The sequence below is a fragment of the Citrus sinensis genome, chromosome 8 (genome assembly GCF_022201045.2).
Source record: "Citrus sinensis cultivar Valencia sweet orange chromosome 8, DVS_A1.0, whole genome shotgun sequence".
Taxonomy (NCBI): domain Eukaryota; kingdom Viridiplantae; phylum Streptophyta; class Magnoliopsida; order Sapindales; family Rutaceae; genus Citrus; species Citrus sinensis.
In genome coordinates, this window is record NC_068563.1 from 5,002,881 (window position 1) to 5,016,215 (window position 13,335).

The following is a 13,335-nucleotide window of genomic DNA, read 5'->3' on the forward strand; positions in this document are numbered from 1 at the left end:
GTCCCAAAAGCTAAAAAGTTAGGTGACATGAGCATTTTTGAGAACTTTCAATTGTGTATTAAGGGCGTATAAAAAGTTAACATGAGCACTTAACTTAATATAGAAAAAGAAATTTTTAGCGTCATATCATATGATATGTAAATAAAGGACTTAAATCTTTTGTTCTATTTATACTGATTCTCCTACGTAGTATCTCTACTCAAGTTTTGTGGTTCCTAAGGGGACAAATCATCAAAATTCTACAAACACTTATTTTTGCAAAGATTTCTTAGCCAATTGGCACTACCCCACCTCACCCCTCCCTTCAACTCTGCTTATAAAAAGCAAGCATCCGCCACCTCTTCTGCTCAACTCAACTCAAGTCTCCTCTACTTGAATCCACTATCTATCTATTTCCTTCACTGATAGTGTAAAAACCAGCTGTTAGATTCTCGTGCAAAGTTTGAGCTAAAATGGCATCGAGTTCAATGTCGAGCCGGGGGTCATCGGGGTCGTGGACTGCTGAGCAGAACAAGGCCTTTGAGAGGGCACTGGCCGTGTACGACAAGGACACCCCAGACCGTTGGTACAATGTAGCCAGGGCCGTTGGTGGCAAAACCGCCGATGAAGTGAAGAAGCACTATGAGCTTCTTGTTGAAGATATCAAACATATTGAGTCCGGCCATGTCCCCTTCCCCAAATACAGGACCCCTTCAGGCAATGGCAACGTGGGTGAGAGGTAACAAAAAAGTCCACTCCAACTTTTTTACGGATGTAAGATTCTTTGCTTTCTTCACTGAACCCCTTTTTCTTTTTTGTTAAAAGTGCTTTTGATGAGAACCAGAATCATCAACGCAGATAAAAAGCCAGCAGGTCTGAAGCCAAAAACCAAACAGTGCCTTTCATCCACCACATAACAAGTTAACAACGACAAATCAGACATAATATAATAAACTCTTTTGAGTCTCTCTGGCCATACGCTTAGATCTCCATAACTTCAACTTGAATCATCGTACACCTCTAATTTTCTAATAATTTTTTCCGACCCCACAAGCACTTCCACGTGGCATCAATCATTTATGAAGTAATTATTTAACCAACAACTATACATGCATATAGCATATTAAAGTTCAAAATTTACCCACCCTTTTGTTTTTTTTCAAATTTTTGTGCAGGATGAAGAATCTGAAGCTGCACTGAAGCTGTTACGTACGAGCATCAATAAAAACCCTTCCTCTTAATTTGCTCAGTAGAGTTGAAAATAGTTGTAGTATCACTCTATATATAATTCAATGATCCTGTATCTACTTTTGCTTTTGCTGTGTGTTTTTATTTTTACCATATATACATATATATTGAGGAAGAGAAATTGAAATTTTGAAATTGTCTTTAACATGCGCCTCATTTTCTCTCTCGTACTCTTTTATTTTGCCCCGCAACATTTAAGTGGTGTTTGTTTTTTAACTTAATGACTTAAAGTGACTTAATTTAATTAATTAAGTTAATTAGAGGTGTTTGTTTTTATAACTTAATGAGACTTTTTAGATAATTTTGACTTAATAAAATAAGCCAATTTTTTTTGGCTTTTTACTTAATGGAGAAATCTGAATTAAGTCAATTACTTGCTAATGTCAAAAATATCCTTGTTTTATAATTTATTTTTCATGACTATCCCAAAACTCACCTATAGATATTTATCCCATATAAAAATATCCCTGTTTTTTCTTTCTTATATTATATATGATAAAATTTGAAATTTATGGTATTTTATATATTAAAATTCCAAAATAATTATGTATTCACTTGAATATAGTTTTACTTATAAATGTTAAAATATTGCGGTAGTTAATATATTATTTATTTGACATTCAAATTTAATAAGGATACAAATGTAAAAGTACATATTTTCAGCTTTTTAAGTTGAAAAAAATAAACAACTTAATACTTATTTTTTGAGATTTAGACGAAAAAACAAACATATTATTCAGATTTAGACATTCAGACCTATTCAGAATTCAGACTAATTCAGGTCTATTCAGATTTCAGACAAAAAAACAAACGCCACCTTACTCTACATAATACGCATTTGTTTTGCATTTTTGTTAATGTTTATTCATTTCTTTTTTGTTAAAATATGGATATATGCACGACTGATACCCAAAAGTTCAATTCGTTTTAAGAACGGTTCATTACATCATATGTGTTCATGTTTTTTTGACACAAAAGCATAGAAAACATGTAGTGAGGCGTTTGGTCCGATAAAAAAAAAATTAGGGAAAATATCATTCATATACTTTTAAATGACATTTGTATCAACTATAGTACAACACTTTTAACATGTATCACTCGTATATCCTAAATTGATAAAATATGTCCGCCGTCCACTAAACCGTTAGCTGCCATTTGTAAGAGTTGATATCATAAGGGTAATCTAGTATTTTAAGATTGAAGAAACTTTGATTAAAAAAAGACATGCCATCCCATGTAGCTAATAAAAAATGACATGTCATATGATAGATATTGACAACAAATGACAAATCATTCCATTTATCGAAAGATGACGCCATCTATGTAAAACAATGTTGTTTCAACGGGAATAAAAAAAAATACTACTCCACAACCGAATCTACTCCAAAATTTAACCTGAATTTTTGAAGATCTACTCCTCCAAACTCCAACTGAAATTTTTTATGGTATAATATATATAATTGTAAATAATATATTGTTAATAATTTTTTATGGTATAATATGGATATTTTTTTACAGATAATAGTTAATGATATGTACCATTAATAATTCATATTTTTTTAATAAAAAATGTATAAAAATAAAAAAAAATAAAAAAAATTGTATATTGAAAACTTTTAAATTTTGGGGCAAATATGTCTTTTTACCTTATTTTGAGTTTCAAGGGCGACATAGTTAATTTGTCACAATTCTGTTAACTTTCTAACGGCAGCTAACGGTTTGGTGGACGGCAGACACATTTTATCAACTTAAGATATACGAGTGATACATGTTAAAAATATTGTAGTATATTTGATACAAGTGTCATTTAAGGGTATAGAGTGATATTTTCCCCCCGTTCAAAAAACACATAAACTATGTTTGTATTGAGATAAGTGTCAGAAAATGAGCAAAGAATCCAATGATAATAATAACAAAAGACAAGTTTTTTTTAAAAATAAAAAATTGTGTTTCAAAAGGAATAAAAAGGGGAAATTGAATAAAAATTTTAAAAGAAAATTGACTGACCTTGTACAATATGAACCTGTGAATAAAGATGAGGAGTGAATTGAAGAGGCGGGAAAATTGGTTATTCGAAATTAATCACGATCATATTTAGTTTGTAATTTTGGAAATGAAACGTGGCGCAAATAGATTATTTAGTTTTGTTGTCATTTGTTTTCAAATTTCTCGAATTAAAGCTGCAAGAAAATAAATTCTATCTAGTGAAAGTAACGTCATTGGAATAAGTATCTTTTTTTTTTCTTTTTTCATTTAATATATCATGACCGTGACAACGAAAAGGATCACGTGGAGGATTAAACGCCTGGATGTTTCTAATGATAGAAAATGACTAATGAGACGTTTTAGATAATAAAACATGAGATTATCGTAATCAATTCGTTAACCTCTGTGATTTATGACAGCGAGGCAGCTAGATCTCGAGTTACGTGTACAATAATTTTAAGAAGATATAGTTAATATATTGTGAAAAGTAATTATTCAAATAAGCTTATAGAACTTGAGGTTTTTTTTTTTTTTTTTGGGTTAAAGAATAATTAAATAAATTTAAGAAACATAGTGATCAACTTGAGCTCAATCCCCTACAAGTAAAAAAAATATAGACAATTTTCTCTACTAAAATGCGTAAGTACACCCATTATGCACAATGCTACCTTTATGTTAGATTCCGGATAATTTTGAGTGATGCAATCATGATATAAATTTAAAATTCTAGTGAATCGTATAATATAATAATCTAAAATAATTGTGCTAGATTTTTTTCAATAGGTATCTGGTGTCCAGATGTAAATTCCGAGAATATTATCATATGCACATGGTGAATCTCATCATGCGTAAAAGATAATTAAAAAAAAGTAAAGATAATTAGATTTCAATCCAACTTTTCGGATTGAATGATTATTCGAAATTTTTTCGTAATATAAATAACCATTTTGTGTATATATGTGTGCGCGCGCACACACACACACGATCTTCAATTTTACTCATGTGAAATTTTAATTTAAGAGATAATCCACAACTCATTTCAAAAAAAAAACTATTAGCTAATTACATTATTAATCTTGCACAATTGGTACATAAATTTCTCTTTAACATAAAACGATTTTTTAATCCCAATAAAGAATAAAAAAATGGAAAGGGAATTTTTATTACTAACAAAGTCTCTTCGATTTGAAACATGGGAACCATCCGAGTTTAGTCTTGATTAAGCCAAACTCTCACAAATTTTTTTTTTTTAAAAAAAGGTTAACAAGTTGCTTTTTGAAACCACAATAACCCTACCTTCCTTCCCACAATAAGTGTAACTTTGTGCCCTCCTCAAGCCACATGAATAGCTTTGTTTAATATTATAAACAACCAAGACAATTAATTAGCAATTAGAATCTTGCTAGTTTAGGAAGTGATTAAGTCAAGCCATTAAAATAATAACCCCAGTGCCCTTCCTTCACGACACCGGAGCAAACACCGCTTCTACTCATGGCAACATTATTGGATGAGAAACTCAATTTGTAGACTTACCAAGTTGTAGACTTCTAGATGTTTCTGTTGTATATTTAATAATATCTATAAATAATTTATGAGTGGAACAATATTGTCATGTCACGTGACGTTGTTTAATTAAAATTGTGTCACATGTATACAGTTGTATTTGATAGTTAACAAACGTTGTATTGTTCACTGGATCATTCATGTACTTTATGGTTATGTTTGGGAGTTAGGATTAAGTATGAGATTAGATTAACTTTGGGATTAAATATTTTATCCTATGTTTGGCTACTTTACTTGGATTGGATTAGGGAGGATTAAATTTAAATCATGGGATTAATCCCAATTTGTAAGTGGGTTTAGATGGGATTAGAATAAGAGAAAAAACTTTATTCATATTTCTTTCATATATAGCACTATTTTTTTATTTGTAACCTAAATTTAAATTAATTAATTAATCATTCTATTCATGATTTACTTGAATTTATTTTTTATTTTGTTTTTATAGTCTAATTAAATAGGTACTTCTACTCCAACAAAATTAACTATTTAATAATTTGTTATAATAATTGATTGTATTAAATTTAATAATCACCAAAGTAGTATTAAAAATAATCATGGAAATTAATAATACAAGTAAATAATTGATTTTATATATACATTATTTGCTAACTTTTTGATAAAATAAAATATATCTAAAATATATGATAAAAATTAATTAAATAATTAAATAGTTTTATTAATTTATATTTGTTTATTATAATTATGACTACCCAATAACTAATTTACTACATATTTAATGTCTTTTAATTATCTTTAAATTAATTTTAATTATTACTCTTAAATATTCATAAATATTTTTTTGAATTTAAATATGATTTACCATTGTCCAATTCGATATTATACCAAACATAATACAATATATAACATAATCTAACTTAATCCAGTACAATCCTAATAATTAATTAAATCCAATCCTGTGTGACCAACATAACCTATGTGAACACAAAATCAAGATTGGATCCACTTCCAGAAGTTTATAAGAATTCTTGTATACGATAATGTCAAACGGACACTTGGATAATTATGCATATAAAAAGCCTGAAATTAAGCGTCCAGTGGGTTTGGCATCTCAAGTGAACAAATGAGAACGCAGCAACATGAAGTTAGGTTGGTTGGTTGAGCAACCTCGCACGGCTTACAAGATCGATGTGCCCTAACGAGTTTCAAGAGCAATAGGCCAACACAGCCTTAATAATAATATTCGTCCCTAAAATACTCCTATCTTCCGTACCACCAAAAGCCCAAAAAATAACAAAGCAAGATATCCAAGGGTATCCAATTTACTGTGACTTTAGATCGAGGGTTTTAAATCCGATTCAAAAAAGTGTGTTTGTTGGCTCAATAAGAGATGAACACGTCACAAGAAACCAGGCCCAAAAGAACATCACAAAAGATGAATGGCCAGTTCACAGTACACCTCAAATAGAGATGGCAAAATCCTTCTGCGTTTGGAGCCCCATGGAGCCCCACCAAACGGGAAAAATTTTGAATAATTTTTAAAAAATGAGGTAGAGAGTGGGAAAAAAATAATTCTCAAATTTTTAATGGAGTGGAGTTTGATTTTGCACTCCCCACCCCACCCCCACCCCAATCCCCATTATATATAAATATATTTTTAATTCTTATTTAATAATTTTTATTTTATGAATTATAATGTCAATTAATATTTTTTTAATTTTTATGCAATATAAACAGAATATGAATGAAAGAAAACCCTATAATATTTTTCAACTATGAAACATTATTATATTTTCTTTTCTCTTTTAAAGTGCTACGCTCTTTAAATATTTTTTAATTTTAATATCATTTTAAGATATTGTTTCAAACTTTTAGATATTTTTTTAAAAGAATTTAAATATTTTATAATATGATGATGATTTTATTTTAAGTTTCTAATTTTTAACTTACTAAAATAATATATTTATACATATTATAAAATAGATAAATGGGGAATGGGATGGGGATGGAGAAATCATTCCCCACATAGAGATTCTCCATCCCCACCCCACTAAATTTATTGGGAAATGGGGTGGAGAATGGATGTAAAAATTTCTAACAGGGTGGGGAATGGGGTAGGCCTCCCCACCCCCACCCCACCCCATTGCCATCCCTAACCTCAAAAGCTTTTCTCAGAAACTTATAACTGTGGTTCTTCCTTTATTTTTAACTTTTTTTTTGACCTTTTCCACATTCTAGGAATTTCGAAGGAAATCTATAAGCTCCAAGACATAGTCAGGTAAATTTTAAACCGCTTTTTTTTTTTGGCTGACTTAGCGGCCACCCGTGTTTGAATCCGACAAGGGGTAAGAGGCTATAAAACCAATTTAGGCTTTACCTAATCTCACCTTTTTCTTTTTCTTTTTCTTTTTCTTTTTTTTGGAAAAAAAAGAAAAAGAAATTTAACGATGTTAACAGCAGCATGCCACAGTTAACATCTCTTGTACTAATAAAACAGAACGAGCCATCTGCCCATGCTTTTAATTGTATTCCATGGTACAATATATATATATATATAAAAGAACCTGGGTCGCTTAGGTCTCAAGTAATTCCCACTCCCTAACGAATGATAATTCACCAAGTTCTACAGAGTCAAGTCTTTAACGTGAAACTATCTCAAATCAAAATAAACAGAGCTCATATAACAGGCAAAAGTATATAGTCCCCAAACTGCATAATTTCCATGGTTCACTACAGTAAACTACTAAACTCTTATCTTATACAACCTTATTCATCTTGATTAACTGAGTTGGTACTTGGAAAATAAAGTTACTAGATCTTTGCAAGTCTTTGGTAAATACAAGTTAACGTGGCCTAAAACCAGACATCAACCGCCCGCAAGAGGGAAGGAAGTTTAATCTGAAATTGTTGTCTGAAGGGGCAGGGAGCTTTCAACTTCCTGGGTGTTAGCATTCCTTTCTGCTACAACTTTTGACATACCAAACATCTGAAAATCCAGCATATATCATCCAGTAAGATATGGAATATAAATACAAAATGAAAAGAAGCTTTACACATATGGGCACTCTTAACATAGAGAGTGGAGATGAACCTTTTTGATGGTCTTTGAAAAACAAGTTTTGTGTTCCTCCATTGATGCATTTACAAACTCATCGATGTGATCTTTCAAATCCTCCAAGAAAGTGGCATCATCTTTCTTCTTCTTTCGACATGAAGTCATGGCAGGAGTTGGAGCAACAGGTGATGATTGTTTCTCCTGCTGAATCTTTTGCGTTTCCATCTTCGGTATCTCCTGATGCATAAATAATAACAATAATTAAAAAAAAAAATTGTACCAACAGATTCACCTGGATAATCTGTCACTCTAAACTACTACAGCATGGTCCCGTCAAAGCATAACAATCACTTCAATTACCTCAACTGAAAAGTTTGGCAGAAGACACTTTGCAGGAGCATAAATTGTACATGAGCCCAAAAAAATACAGGAATATATATGTCATAAGCACAAAGAAGTGATTCTCCATAGACCATAGTGCATATAACCTTCAAGTTGAATATCCAAAAAAAAAAAAATTCAAATTTAAACACAACCAACCTCTAGACGCATTAGTTTAATTTGGGGTGACGTGCATGGATGCTATTAAGAGAGATAAGGTAAATAAATAATATAAAAATATAAATAAAAAACACCTACCACCACTGCATTTGATAAACAGATAAAAAAGCCATGGGCAAATTATCATTCCTTTTCTTTTTTCATTCTTCTTTCCTCTTTACTATCGGTGATACATTAAATCATGGGCACTGGCTGTCTATGGATGCATAATCACATTGTATTTGTCCTTCAACAAAAATTTTCAAGAGGGATTTTGGTAAGAATTGTGCGTTCAATCGTGAATCCATGAACCCAGCTACAATTAGACCATCAAGTGGGAAAAATAACACTAGAAAATCTCAATTATTGGCTTCTCTTAAAACTGAAAAAGGGATACTACATTCCCTTCAATGTATTCCAGACAATGTAAGGTTCTGGCTCCAAATATCATATATTTTCCAAGTCTAGGGTCAATAACTGTAAGGAACAAATTCTACATTGCTACAAGTACTACTGCAAATTATGGTTTCGGGAATGACAGCAAAAACCCTTTTGAAATCATAGTAGCAACAAAGGATATCCACTAGTATCCAGCTAGCATAATCCAAGACCTGTTTGATCACCAATGCTTTCACTCATCAATCAAACCCAAAAAAATGAAAAGATAAGACCATTAGTGATCAATAACATTTGCACACCAACTGTTTGATGAAATGTCAAACCACAATAATAATAATAATAACCGACAGTGCTATTCCCAGAAACTGCTTTAACACCAATCATAAATTATTTCAACTACAGATAAAATAAACAACATGCTGACCAGAATTCATGACTAAATCCGAAAACACGTACCTTGATCAAAGCGAAGACAAATGGAAGCAGAAACAAAAGCTGATATCGATTTTAAAGCTGATATCGATTTTAGAGCTTTTGATTTCTTTAGCCGTCGTTTAAAGCCCTTGTCGAATAGACGGCGACGTTTAGCTTCTCCAATGTAAATTACACGACGGTGTCGGTTTTCTTCCCCCTCACGTGCTGATGCTTGTTCACTTTGGGCCTAGGCCTAATTTTGGTTTACAGCCCATCCCTTTCTAAAATGGATGGCCTGATTTTAATTCCGGTCCGGTTCGGTTTCAATTTGTCGGTCGATCCGAAAAGCGAACCAAAGTTTTAGAAGATTGTAAAATAACATTCAAAATTATAGAAGAACGTAAAAACGCCGCCAAACTTAAAAATATAAGAATGATGATACAGATACAAATTTTTATATAAATTGATATGATATTAATTTATTGGTTAAATGAAAATATAAAATAATATAAATAAATCATGTGGAGCAAAAGATATTTAATTCAACTAATTTTACCATGTTACATTAGTTTGTACAAAATAAATTTGTACAAAAATTTGTGACTATATCATTACTCAAAATATAAACCCCAAAAGCCAAATCGCCACCTGTCATAATCTACTTCGCCGGCCATCGGTGTCCGTCAGCCTCAATCGAACTCACCGTCCAAAGTAAGTCTCTCTCCATCTCTCTCTCTCTCCCCCCCCCCTTCTCTGTGTCTGTGCTGCTCTCTCATGAATTTGTGTTTCAACAAATTTTTAAATTTTGAATCATAAATATCAATTCGCCTCCTACGTTCAATAAAGCATAACTTTTATTTTTAGTTTCTAATTACTTTCCTTTATGTTGTTCAAAAATGCATTGTCATCTGGTGCAGTTTCAGCTTAAGAAGTTTTTCTCTAAGTACTCTTACTGTTTGTGTTGGGGGCTGCTGAGTTTGAGGTAATAAAACTCATTTTGCTTGATTCATATGTATAACAGTAAGTGTTAAGCCCCATATATTAGGCTTTGAAAATGTAATTTTAATTCGTAAGTCTTGCGAGAAACTAATATGCGAAATGTCTTGTAAGTTGCTACTTTCGTGGGAGATGCAAATTTTCTCTTTGGTAATACAGTACTTGATGAAATTGTCCTAAATAATGTTTTGTGTTGTAAGAGGTGGGCTTTCATTTTTTATCTTTATTTTTTAATGTTTTCAGAGTAATTTATCCACTTTTATCTGTTGTAATAGGTTGAAAAGAGTATTTACTATTCCCCAAATGTTTTAGTGGTTATTTTGTTTTTGAGTCACTTCAAAATAATTTGGCTACATTGATTAAACATCATCAGCATCATAGTAGGCGATCTAACTTTCAGAAAGGTACATTAAACTTAAACTTCTTGGTTTGTGCATCTTAATTGGCCATGCCTTATGTATATTATATGGATTTCTTGAGAATGTGGTTGTATGTTTTAGATTCATGGTTACTTTTTTTTCTAATATTTTTCATGCCAGTCTCATAAAGTCCTATTGATAAGAATCAAGCAATATTCATAGAATCAAAACAATCAATTAAATAATTGATTGTCTCGATGTTAATTAGTGATTAAGAAATATTGATTGTCAATCAACATAATGATTGATTGGCCAAATTTTTGCTAATCAATCATTATTCCCAAATTATGTTAATTGCATCATTTCTTTTTTCATGTTTCAAATACTTGTATAAATTAAGCATTCGTGCTCATGAATTTTAAAAAAGTGAAATTTATATTTTTTATATTATTTTTTGAAAATTTTTCTCATATAAATGATTGTATATAAAGTGTAGCCGTCATTGATTGTCATCACTTCAGTTAGGATGCTAACTTTATATCCCAACTTTGACATTCGCAGAACATCAATAAATTTTTGAACGCGAACATTTAATCAACACGAAATTTGATCGCATGTTAAGGATAAAATTGTAAATTACTCCTTTAAAGGATAAGAATTTCATAAATATTTGAATTACTTTTGTCGGGTCCATATAGTCATTCCTTAATTCACATTTTTTATATCTGAAAGTAAGGCTTCCAATTAACGAAAAATAGAGAATAACATCATCACTTCAGCTAGAAAAGTTCCCAACCATAAGTGTATCAAAATATAAGGATTTTTGAGCTAAAGCATGAGCAGTCGAGTTACAAATTCTTCAAACTAGCTTGAATTTAAGCTATTATCTAAAATATTTCTGACTTGCTCCCCTTCATATTTCGAGCGAGATCAACAACTTCTTTGGAGTCAGACTCAATAATCATTGGCAGAAGCTTGGCATTTTGAGCTACCTGGATGCCTAAGTTAATTGCTTCTGCTTCCATGCATGCTACCGTACTTTATATGGAATCCTCTGAATTGCTGCTGCAACAACTATGCCCTCGTAATCTCTAATTACCACACCCAGTTCTGTTGTTTGGTTTAATGATCTAATGGCAGCATCAACATTCACTTTAAAACACCCATTAGGAGGAGGAAGCCAAACTTGCTGATTATTATTTTGATGCTTGAGGACTGTTTGATCAACTAGAGGTTTAATCCTTTGATATGATTCCACCACTGCTATAGCTCTTGCAGCTGTTAATTGAGGATCTTCTTCCTTGTCTTAAAAAAAGAGAAGATTTCTAGAGAACCAAATAAACCAGAACACAACAATTATCAAACCTGCATATTTCCCACTTCTACTTATTGCTAGCTCTTGGAAGACATTTAACATATCTTGCTGGGTCAAAAACTTTATATTTTGATAGAAGTCGGTAAATTCTAGACCCTTTGAGCGTATTTACATCGCATTAAAGTATGGAAGATATCTTCCCCTTTACTTTGACATCTCCAGCACACTGGTTTCTTGATGACCTTCCTTTTCCATAGGTTTTAAGTTGTTGCCAGCAAGTTTTGAGCCACTCTCTACATAAACATCTTGATTTTTTTCTGGAATCTCTCTAGACCAAATAACTCCCCAATTTGTTTTTGATCTGTCTGAGCTGCCAGTACCCCCTGAAAATTTCAGTTTTAGTGCTATTTGATACCCACTCTTGATTGAATAGTTTCCATCCTTAGCAAAGTGCCATATTAGCTTATCTGACTGTGGAACCCTTGGCAAGGGAATCCTTAGAATTCTGGCTACATCATCTTTTAAGAAGTTATGAACAATAACATCCTTCCTCCTTTGTTGGTTGCTGATCAAGTCAGCTACAACTAAGTTTGAGGGTAAAATCGAAGGGGAAAATGATTTTAACGTTTCAGGCTGTGGAATCTAGTTGCTCTTATAAATAAAAATTTGCTCTCCATTTCCAATCCTCCATCTTAATCCTCTATGAAGAAGTTGCCTACCCGTTCAGAGTTCATATTAACCCATTTTCCACATCCACTTCTTCAGAAATGTTTTCACGACAAGTTTATGTCAAGGTCGATTTTCACCCCCTATTTTGTTAATCTTGATAGTTTAAAGAATTTAGCTATTTGTGATAAATTTCTTACTTATTTTTTCTTGGATATGGGCTGGACAAATGCTTTAGTTCTTAAGGAATGATATTATCTGAACTTAGTCAAAGTTTTCTATTTGAATATGCTTATTTCTTTACAAACTACAAATAAGGTTGTTACAAGTATTGAGGGGATTTCCATTGAGTATGATGTTGCATATTTAAATGAAATTTTTAAAACTTCAAATGAAGGGTTGGAACGCTATACCACTAGAAGAATAATAAATTATCTGGGGTATTTTGTTGAGAACTCTATACTACTAGAAGATAAATGGTGTAAAGACCAGATATATAAAAACAAGGGTATTGTACTAGCTCCTTTAGATAATCTTTTTTTAACGATGTTCTTCCATTGGACCAACTCCTTGATCTCAGTGCTCCACAACGCTCACATCCTTTGCCTTCCGAAGGTCCTTCCCACTTTACTTCAACAAACTTTGAGGATCCGATGCAGTAGCTGTTGACTAAAGTGCATTTTATTTCCGAGCAGCAGCACCAACTTTAGTCCCAGTTTGAGACCTTTCAAATTTAGTCCATTTGTGAGCAACAACGCCTTTTTGACCAGCAGCAACGCTTATTTGATCAACACCATCGCCTCTTTGCACAACAACAGCAGCTTCTTGATGGCCAACAACAATGTTTCGCTATTTTT

At 32.0% G+C, this 13,335-nt stretch overlaps 2 protein-coding genes across 4 annotated transcripts; one reads left to right on the top strand and one right to left on the bottom strand.

The window, feature by feature from the left end:
- The first annotated feature begins 223 nt into the window (after positions 1 to 223).
- Positions 224 to 1,372, top strand: LOC102627803 (protein RADIALIS-like 2). 2 transcript variants are annotated; one of them, XM_015527345.3, is made up of 2 exons: positions 224 to 753; positions 1,155 to 1,372. In XM_015527345.3, the coding sequence occupies exon 1, from the start codon at positions 453 to 455 to the stop codon at positions 720 to 722; it is 270 nt and encodes an 89-aa protein (XP_015382831.1). In that variant the 5' UTR covers positions 224 to 452; the 3' UTR covers positions 723 to 753; positions 1,155 to 1,372. The 2 variants fall into 2 exon arrangements, with proteins under 2 accessions (XP_015382831.1, XP_006469157.2); XM_006469094.3 differs by having other exon boundaries at positions 226 to 718.
- A 6,038-nt stretch (positions 1,373 to 7,410) lies between these two features.
- Positions 7,411 to 9,368, bottom strand: LOC102627321 (uncharacterized). 2 transcript variants are annotated; one of them, XM_052433006.1, is made up of 4 exons: positions 9,185 to 9,368; positions 8,150 to 8,176; positions 7,826 to 8,026; positions 7,411 to 7,720 (listed from the first exon to the last, which is right to left on the bottom strand). In XM_052433006.1, the coding sequence occupies exons 3-4, from the start codon at positions 8,012 to 8,014 to the stop codon at positions 7,628 to 7,630; spliced, it is 282 nt and encodes a 93-aa protein (XP_052288966.1). In that variant the 5' UTR covers positions 8,015 to 8,026; positions 8,150 to 8,176; positions 9,185 to 9,368; the 3' UTR covers positions 7,411 to 7,627. The 2 variants fall into 2 exon arrangements, with proteins under 2 accessions (XP_052288966.1, XP_052288965.1); XM_052433005.1 differs by lacking the exon at positions 8,150 to 8,176 and having other exon boundaries at positions 9,185 to 9,361.
- Between the last annotated feature and the right edge of the window lie 3,967 nt (positions 9,369 to 13,335).

What these genes read in the sequence shown, in the direction of transcription:
- LOC102627803 (XM_006469094.3), top strand. Translation starts at nt 453, where the DNA reads ATGGCATCGAGTTCAATGTCGAGCCGGGGGTCATCGGGGTCGTGGACT. An exon ending in AATGGCAACGTGGGTGAGAG is followed by an intron (nt 719 to 1,154) that starts GTAACAAAAAAG and finishes ATTTTTGTGCAG; the next exon opens with GATGAAGAATCTGAAGCTGC.
- LOC102627321 (XM_052433006.1), bottom strand. Translation starts at nt 8,014, where the DNA reads ATGGAAACGCAAAAGATTCAGCAGGAGAAACAATCATCACCTGTTGCT. An exon ending in TTTCAAAGACCATCAAAAAG is followed by an intron (nt 7,721 to 7,825) that starts GTTCATCTCCAC and finishes CTGGATTTTCAG; the next exon opens with ATGTTTGGTATGTCAAAAGT.